Source organism: Semicossyphus pulcher, unplaced genomic scaffold, assembly GCF_022749685.1.
Source record: "Semicossyphus pulcher isolate SPU_LCO1_2020_fin unplaced genomic scaffold, fSemPul1.0.p SCAF_9, whole genome shotgun sequence".
NCBI lineage: Eukaryota > Metazoa > Chordata > Actinopteri > Labriformes > Labridae > Semicossyphus > Semicossyphus pulcher.
Genome location: NW_027211770.1, coordinates 28,770,585 through 28,780,751, shown reverse-complemented (window position 1 = coordinate 28,780,751; position 10,167 = coordinate 28,770,585). Strand labels below are relative to the sequence as shown.

Genomic DNA, 10,167 nt, shown 5'->3' with positions numbered 1-10,167 from the left:
GCAACTGTAACTATGATCTGTTGGAGCTGTTGTATGGTATCCTTGCCCTCTGTTTATTTGCCATACCTGCAGTCTTTTCTCAACTAAAACAATACCTTTGATGCCCTACACAGATATTGCACCGTAGAAACTGTAGAAATGCAAACCTAGATGCAAGAATATCGTTTCTGATATTCAGCATAATCCAGAATTTTGCAGTCATTCAATATCAAGCTTCTTCTCTGGTGACACGATTGCTTCCCCTAAACTGTTGCTCAGTTTTTTTCACCTTGCTGCAGATTGTATCGGCCTGCTTGAATGTCTTTTACATGGTAACATTACTTAAATGTATTTCTCTCTTTATTAAGTATTTTTCAGGAAGTGTTATGCCTTTATGATAAAGCAACAGGTGATGATCGATGAGTAAGGGCAGGGGAGATGACTGCAGCAGAAGACCTTGGATGAAAATGTGGCGGCGTTTTGGACCCAGCCAGGGCCAGTGCGTTGCAACCAGGTGAGCTACTGCAAATGTACAGTATACTAATTTACATGTTAGTAAAGGGAAGGTATACAGAGATAGTGAGTCTTTTTTTTATCTGCTGCAATTGAAGAGCAAATCATCCTCATTCCAACTCAGTCACTGCTCCTCATGCTGTAGATACTTTGGAAACTCCGCAGTGATCAATTAATCGAGATTCGGATGCTTATGATCGTCATATTTTGTGTCACTGAAACATGTTACAAAACAGTGTTTTTTGTGCATCGAGGGAATTTAAGAAGAAAGTATCTTACACCCCATGGGCATAAAATGCACAACTCCTAATTCAGACGCTGCGATAAAGTAGATTAAATAGTAGAGAGGGAGAGATTTTAGACACAGCAAAGGTTTCTTATTCCCATGTTGGAAAGTTTCCTTTATGTGAGGTCAGAATCAGCTTTGTTGGCCAGGTATGTACACATACAAGGAATTTGACACCGCTTTAACTTTGCTCTGTATGTACACTGAAACATTAAATATAAAAAAATTAACTAATATGTTCAAGCCTGCAATAATCAAATATTAAACTAGTATCTTCGAGTCTGTGTTCCTAGAGAGTCAAAGAGAAATTGGTCTCAAAATAAACCTCCACCTCCATTCCCTGTCCTCCTGCATCATCCTCATCCTCTCTCTCTATTTGTCCCAATTTCGTTCCTTTATCCTCTGTGTCTTCATCGTCCTCTTTCTCCCGCCCTCTCTCAGCCCCGTGGGGAAGATGTCCCACAGGTTGCTGCACTGCACAGTGACCCGAGCAGACAAGAGGGAGGAGGAGGAAGGTGGGGAGTAGTAAAGAGAGAGAGAGGGATGAGAAAGAGAATACATGGAGTGCAAAAGACCTCAGGGCTTTTTTTTAAGGGGAGGGAGGGTGAGGAGAGGAGGAGAGGGATGTGACGTGAGCGAGCGGGAGTATGGAAACTGATCATTGCAGGCAGAGCAGCGCTGGGTAATTCTCTCTCTCTCGCTCTCTCTCTCTCTCTCTCTCTCTCTCTGCTCTGACCAGACTCCACTGGAGAAAAACAAACCTCCACATACTCACACACTGACATGCGGTGGAGAGAGCTGCTGCTGCTGCTCCTTCGTCGACACACACTCTCACACTCCGGCTAATTACAAACACACTCTCTCGCCTTGCAGCTGACAGAAGGAGACCCGGAGGATTGACACACACACACACACACACACACACACGGCAGGAATGTGACTGAGGATCTCTCATCTGGAAACATCTGCCTGGAGGACTCCTCCCTCGTCTTCTGTTGGACTCCAGCTCTGCAGCAGGTGAGCGGCATGTTGATATCACATCTCATTCATGGTGCTGTGTGTCGCAGTGACCACTACATGCTGCACCCGTGTCCGTGTCATTCATGGCAACAGCTGTGTCTTCAGCTCTAATCTTCCTCTTCTGAACCCCCTCCCTGCACCGCTGGAGGACGGCGAAGGAGATCTGATAACATTTTGTGTAAATGGATTTTTATTTTATAGATGAAAGGATGCCCGAGTTTTTTGTGAGGCTGCACTGCAGAGAGAGAGAGAGAGAGAGGATGATAGCAGAGCAGAGCACAGCAGGAACACACTGCACACATCAGTCCTATATAAGAGATGCTATCACTGTGTTGGAATTCACTGGAGATTTGTCACAAATCAGATTTTCCATCAGCTCCTTTTCTTGCCGTCTGTGTGAAACATTAAATAAAACACTGCAGAGCGTTATTTAGTTCCAGCTCCAGCGGCAGATCAAAGTTTGTGCGAGGGTGGCTGATTCCCACGCACGCAGCGTGTGAGCACAGCAGCACCGGTGGCTGCACATTGTGTCGACTGCCTCCGTCCCCTTTTTCGTGAAGTCTATACAAAAATAATGATTCTGTCTTAATAATTTATGCAGCTTTTGTTTATGTAAGGGTCTTTTCATGTGGCACATGTACTCACGCATGGATGCACACTTACATGCACGCAGAGAGAAACCTTTGTGCCTCACGAAAAAGCACAGAGATGAATATTGTTGTCAGGCACATCTATCCTCCACATGAATGAGCAGGCCACTTGTTGATCCAGGGTTTAGTGCACAGTAATTGGAGCAAATGCTTCCCTGGTGGTGTATCACACTGACACACGTGTACACTAACACACACACACACACACAGATGCCTGACTGACACATACACAAACATCCAATTACATGCAGCCTTCTTATGTACAAACACGATTGAAAGCAAGGTTGTGTAACTCTCAAAGGCAGAGTCGTGAGGTTGTATAAACCAGCGCAGCTCTGATGTGTATTTGAGTTTAACTGCCATCATGCACCAAACTCACGATGAATTTGATGATGTTAATTGTCATAAAACAAGTTAATTGAATTATTAGAACACACATTAATGACTGGCTTTACTGTTGCTATATATTCAGCCTCAGATAAATGCAGAAACACAAACAGCATCTAATTAACCTCCAATGAAACAATACAAATTAGACTCGGTTAAAAAATAATAATTAAGGTCCAGCCAGTGTTGTCATCATAGCAACCAGTCGGGATAATGCGAGGTCGTTTGGAAAGCAGCACCAGCGCATCTTTAAGGCCCAAAATAATTTAGACCCTTTCACATCTCTTTCACTTGTTGCAAACATCACATAATACACTATACACAAATATCCCTTTACATTTGAAAAATCAGGAAGATACAGCTCTGGAAAAAAATAGGTTTGTGTAAAATGAACTTTTGTTTTCTTGTAAACAACATTTCTCCGACTTCCAAATCAAATTTTCTCATTGAGGTCTTTTATTTGCAGAAAATGACGACTGATTAAGAAAACAAAAATAAGTTTTTCAGAGCTCAAATAATGCAAAGAAAACACATTCATGTTGAAAAAACAGAATACTAGTGTCTTAACTCAGGAATAACCTGGTTTTTAATCACAGCGTTCATGCATCTCTGCATGCTCTCCTCCAGTCTGTCACAGTGCTGCTGGGTGACGTTCGGCCGCTCTTGGAGCAGCTCGTCTTTGTTCGATGGCTCTTGACCGTCCATCTCCCTCTTGATCACATTCAGGAGGTTTTCAGTGGTTCACATCCGGATTGGGCTGACCGTGACATGAAGAGAGAGATGCTGATTTAGAGTTGTAATCTCGAAGATCTCAGTGTCGTTCTCTTTGGCGGCACCTTTGGCGATAAACGGTAATTGCGGGAGCACACTTCCCAGATATCCAGACAGTGCTGCATGTGTGACGTCCACGGTTGGCTCCGGTTGTAACTCTTGATTTTCCTGGTTGACGGTCGCTTTCCTTTTCAGACTGTTTGCTTCATCTGAGCGTCGAGTTTGTTTCTTTTTCTTTGGATTTTCACTTCTTGTTGAAGTTGTATCTGTAGTCATCCATCTTTTCTTTGTTTGTTCAGCCATAGTAGATTACTGTTTACTCGCAACACTTGCAGAGAGCGGAAAAACTGCCGCTTAGCTCCGCCTACCCTCTCTGGCAGACCAACCACTGCTGGCTGATGGAAAACGCGTCACTAACTTGGCGCCGCTTGTGAAGTCTGTAATACTGCAAATGCAAAGGCTTTCATCAGTGGGCCATAGGCTCAGTCACCATTGTGTTACCTCTTTCGGTGATAGATAGTGACTTTTAAAATGAATATTAATCAATAAATACATCAGAGAGAAGTTATACAATCAACTGTTTCCCTTGGTACACACAAACACTTTCTTTAATGTGATTTTAGGTCCTCTGTTTGCTTCTGTCTGTAACAATGTCTCGAGTGACGTGCGGTGAGGTTCATGGCTGGTGAGGCACTGACTCCATCAGAATCAGATTTACAAATATATGAACCCAACAACAGAGTAGATTATTCACCATTTGACAGCAAGGGCTGGCTCAATTCGTGGCAGCGGCAGCGAGTAGTGGCACTTCCTGCCTTCCACTCCAGTTGCCGGTGTCTGAGGCAGCTGCCACTGACCTGCCACTGACCTGCCACTTACTCTGCAGCTGCGGAGTAGCATAAACATTTCTGGGCTCACCAGCGCCCCCTACGTTGAGGCAAGAAAACTGCCTGCCTCACCCAGTGCCTCTTCACTGCCGTTGTAAGATCGCTGAGCACACTAAACAGGTTACACACATATATTATATACATCAGCTAAACTATGGAAAGCCAGGGGGGCATATATTAAAAGTGTTTGAAAGTGTTTTATTGGCGACATACAGAGAGACAGTAACACGCTCTCATTGCATGGCAGAGCACAGTTTGTGAGGGATTGCGCAATCCAAGGTGAGGCTCAGCTTGCTGCTGCCTCACTGTGCGTCTCTTCCCCGTATTTGAACGGAAATGTGAAAATTCAGCGATTTTTAATAAAAAACGATCCAAATTGTTTAAGTTAAATGGAAAATCAGTTTATAGTTCAAACCATTTGATAAATATAACCATTTAATTTATCTGTTTATATATATATATTTTATTTATGATGACAGGTGAGGCTCTGCCTCCCCTGCCTCTCCTGACCGCACGTCACTGAATGTCTCAGTTAATTTCAAATAAGAGTAGAATCTGTAATCTGTCTCCGTCCTGCACCACATGACGAACATGAATGTCAGTGCCTGAAATGTCAAGTCCCTGCAACGACACTGGAAACCATCCAGGAACATTTTGTCTGTTGGCGATGAGATGACATCTGCACAGAGGCAGGAAAACATAGTGTCTTGTGGGAAAAATATGCCATTGTGATCTGTTTGTATGGATATATCTACTTTATTTATGACCTTAAACAACACAGAAACAACCAGCCAATTACTCACAAGCATCCACAGCCCTGTGTCCATTCATCCTCATGCCTGGTGTGTCTAACCTGCTTTGTCAGAGATGTGTGCAGCCGTTAATGGGACAGGTGATCTGATGTGTTTTGCAGTGTGAGACGCCCGGCCGTGTGTTGCTGAAGGGGAATGCTCGGCGGACGCGGAGGCGAGGTCTGAACACGATGAGCAGCCAGGACAAATGGGTCACACTGACCCCGGCTGAATTCGCCCTGCTGCAGGAGTACACCCAGTGTGAGTAAAGAAGCACTCTCTGTGTCTGTGATGAGGAGATTATTTGATTTCCGAAGGTGTCTCTTTGTACGTGTGATGATCCTGCACTTCAAGAACAGTAATTTTCCAGGTAACATACAGTACGACACTTGCAGGCAACCATTGAAGCATCTAAGTCAACAAGAGCTGTGAACATTATTGAACTTTTAATATAACTTTTAAATCTTCAGTCTCTGAACAAAACAGAACAAATAAGAAAGGTGTGATTAGTAAGTGGCCTCCTCTAATCTGCTACTCGGGAGCTGAACGCTGCAGGAGCCGGATCTGTCAACAGAGCTGTCAATCATGACGTTACACCCCCTTTTTATAGCATCAATTAACTATCCATCCATCCATTATCTATACTGCTTATCCTGTTCAGGATCGCGGGGGGGGCAGGAGCTGATCCCAGCTGTCACTGGGCGAGAGGCGGGGGTTGCACCCCGGACCGATCGCCAGTCAATCACAGGGCTGACACATAGAGACGTGTCACGCTCACATTCACACCTACGGGCAATTTTAGAGTCACTAATGAACCTAACGAGCATGTCTTTGGACTGTGGGAGGAAGCCGGAGTACCTGGAGAGAACCCACGCATGCACGGGGAGAACATGCAAACTCCACACAGAAAGGCCCACTACGTCTGAACCAGCATTCAAACCAGGAACTGTCTAGCTGTGAGGCAACAGCGCTAAAATAAAATAACACGTGGACATAAATCAGCATGATAAGAACTAACTATGATGACAGAAACCATGTTTGAGAACGTCTATTTTGATTACATAGTTTGACTCATGTCCCATCTGTTAACATGGAGGAGGCGGGCTTTATGAGCTTTACAGCAGCCAGTCAGCAGGGGGCGATAGAGAGGGTTTGGCTTCACTTATAGGGAGCTGAAATCTTTTTATAAAATATATATGGTTGATTATGTTTGCATCTTTGCTAACCCGTCAGCTTATACTGGTTAGCTACGGTTTTAAAGCTGCACTAATCGTTCCATTTAATGACTCAAATAACACGGCTTTATGTGAAAGTGGGCGACAAACCCACAGAGAATTTCAGCAAATTATTTTAGTTTCACAGCCTGTTTACTGAAAGTTTTCACTCTCATGCTCTCAGCAAAAGCAGGAAGCTGTTTTTAATTAAAACGTTTTAATAAATGTTAACATCTAGCTTGCAATTATAGTGGAGCATTTCACTTCTAAAGAGACGGATACTCTTGTTCGTTGGCGGAGTTGGAGTTTAATGCTAGTGTAACCAGAGTGTACCAGCAGATATGTGGCACTTGTCTACAGCTTCATTCAAAAGTGGCCAAGGCCTGTCAGCTACACGTAATCCTCTTGAAATTGAATTAGAAATATATATATATATAGGGTATGCGTATTGTGGCAGGACATCTTTTGCCACTACAGTAAGTACAGCACAAAGGAAAAATCAATCCTTATACAACTGGCAGTCCAGGTGTATATTTATTATAACACCTGACAGTGAGGCATCCAGCCCTGTGTAGTATTCTCTAATCCCCCCTCGACCATCTTTTGTCATTGATCGCTTTGTTTTAGCTCAAATTTAATTAGACATCAAACTATTCTTACCTTATCTCTGACGTGTTCACATTCAAGTGCAGTGTGGTCCCATAGTACCCCTGCTGTCACAGCTAAATTAGTTACGATCTTCTGTCAGCAGGACTTCTTGTTCGTGATCTTCCCACACAAACATGCACTTGTGGCTCAGCGATAGAGTCGATCGTCCCTCAATCGGAAGGTTGGGGGTTCGATCCCTGACTGCTACAGTCACATGTCGAAGTGTCCTTGGGCCAGACGCTGAACCCCGAACCCACAAATTGTTCCTGAGGGCATAGCCATCGGTTACGAATGTGCAAAGATACTGATTGGACAGTTCAGTCATATCTAAACATACTGTAACAAAGCATTTGAATGTTTGAATAATTAGTCTCATATCAAACAAGGAAAAAAATAAATAAATAAAACAAGCTCATTTTTTGACAGATAAAAAGGGTGTAGGCTGAAGCCTGAGCTTATTGTGCCTAATTACTTAAATGAAACAAGACAAAGGAAAAAAGCACACAAAGATAGATTATAATAAAGAAGCACACCATCTTTATCAAAAGTATTTTAACGCAGACATAAAACAAAAACAGAACATTATCGTCGGCCAGTTCCCAGTTTTGGTCAAAAGAATTATAATAACGAAACAATATGATCTAATAGTTTATATCTTTCAAATATATATACCTACATTCTTTTAAGTAATTGTTGCACCAAATTGAGCCCTTTAATTGTCACACATCTGTTTTTCACAGTTGTCCTTGATTGATTGCCATCAGTGTGTGAATGTGAGTGTGAAAGGGTGAATGTGACATGTAGTGTAAAAGTGCTTTGAGTGGTCGGGAGACCAGAGAAGCGCTATGTAAGTACAGTCCATTTACCATTTTCCATTTACCTGCCCATGAACAGGTGGCATTCACCAAGATGAAAAAAACTTTTTAAGGATAAATTAAGGTTTGTGCGGTAAAAGGGGTTTGCCGAATGTAGTTGAAGCACTTGTGGTAGTCAAGAAGTTTAGATTACGAAACTGTTCTTGTATGTATGTATGAGTCAGGGACGCAAAGTGTTCATTATGAAAGAACGTTCATTTTAATTGACTTTTCACCAGCAGATTTATTTTTTCATTTGCAGGATAAAACAGTTTTTCAGGATCAGACATAAAGCTCTTTAAAAAGGCTTCTGTATGAGAGTTTGTGTCGTCCTTGTGCCATTCAGAACAAGTGTTTTGTGACTGTACAGCATTTGTTATTTACCTCGAGTTAGACTTGGTGCAGTTAGCACTGATAGATTCATGACATGATTAGCACAACGAAGACTGCAGGCAGCTGTGAAACTGCTAGCCTCATAGCATCAAAGGTTTTAACACCTCTAACGTAGTCATTCAAGTAAATAAATCATAAGTCTATAAGTGGTTTGATGAGTATTAAGATCACGCATTAATGACTGATTAGCAACAGCCGGGTACAAAGTTCACAAGCTAGCATTGAGGCTGTTAGCTTTAAACATTTGGAGGCTAGCCTGTTTGCTAACGCGCTACAGCAGCAAATAACACAAGTAGTTGATGGAAGGTGCATAATTATTTTTTTATTGTAGATGAATGTTAGCTATCTTCTGCTAAGCTAACATTTAGGCTAAAGTTCACAAGCTAGCATTGAGGCTGTTAGCTTTAAATATTTGGAGGCTAGCCTGTTTGCTACATGCTACAACAGCAAATAAGACAAGTAGTTTGTGGAAGATCTGTTTTTCCTACTATTGTTGAAGGTTAGCTGTCTTGTGCTAAGCTAACATTTAGGCTAAAGTTCACAAGCTAGCATTGAGGCTGTTAGCTTTAAACATTTGGAGGCTAGGCTGTTTGCCAAGGCGCTACAACAACAAATAAAACAAGTAGTTGATGGAAGGTGTTGTTTCCTACTTTTGTTGAAGGTTAGCTGTCTTCTGCTAAGCTAACATTTAGGTTAAACAAATCGTGCTACAAAGTAGCTATGTCCCAAAACGGTGAAGTATCCTTCTCTTCATTTCTGTGTGTCTGTTTTGTCGCTTCCCTCTACTACCAAAAGTGTTGAGAGCTTTGACTTCAGGCAAATTTTCTCTTCATCATCTTGTGTTTTTACTAAAATAGTCATCTGAGTCACATTTCTTCTTTCATACCTTCAGTAATCCTCCTCACACATGAGGACACATTCTCTCTGCTAGCATCAAACCGCCAAGCTAACAATAACATGAGCGTTCCTGCTTCTGCTATAAACTGCACTTTGATTCAACCCTCTGTGGTTAATCTCAAACGTCCTGCATGTTTAATGATAAATACTCTGACATTGTTATCGCCGCCTGCATGTTCATGTTGCTGATGTAGGAATCTGGAGCTGCTGGAGCGTTTAATCTGTTTGGAGCCGTTTTAGCTCTGAATGATTCATCCTCAGCCCAACAAACGGCTCCCCTGCTCAGCACACTGAGCTCTGGATGCCTGCAGTTTATGTTACGCTCCGAGATGTTGACACGTTTCATCATTTGAAATGGTACCAGGGATGGAAAATGTGATGCTACCTGGCAGGCTAACTGCGGGATGTTGTGCACCACCCACATAAAGTTTAAGACAGATATGAAAAGGAGGCTGTTAGGTGCTCACCTTTTTTTTTATCAAGATATATTTTAAGAGCTCATTTAGTTTCCAACATGACATCTTTGCAGCATTTAAACCGCTGCCTCCTTAATGTGCTATTCAGAGCACCAAGTATGAATCTTAATAATTAATGCCTTTCACAGAGGATCTTTGTACCACTGTTTCACTCGCTAATGGCATATCTCCCTTTAATTGGTGCGTGCCTGGTTACAACATTGTTTCTGACTCGGAGGAACTCCCCTGCTCTCTCTCTCTCGTGTTCTGTATTAATAATTTTCTTTATTCGCATTTGAACGGAACAAAGAAAGACACTCAGCTACACTCCGCTTATTTGTATAGCTCCTTTCATTTAAAGTGCTTGACATGGGGAAAAAACAACAGATATGATTATTTAAAATCAATAAACACAATAAAGG

General features: G+C 42.4%; 1 protein-coding gene across 1 annotated transcript in view; it reads left to right on the top strand.

The window, feature by feature from the left end:
* The first annotated feature begins 1,718 nt into the window (after window positions 1–1,718).
* dgkb (diacylglycerol kinase, beta) overlaps window positions 1,719–10,167 on the top strand; it is an 82,893-nt gene continuing 74,444 nt past the window's right edge. Inside the window, exons 1-2 of the mRNA XM_069655572.1 lie at window positions 1,719–1,795; window positions 5,407–5,545. Of these exons, the coding sequence (XP_069511673.1) occupies window positions 5,476–5,545 (70 nt within the window). The 5' untranslated portion in view covers window positions 1,719–1,795; window positions 5,407–5,475. The remainder of the gene's footprint in view (window positions 1,796–5,406; window positions 5,546–10,167) is intronic.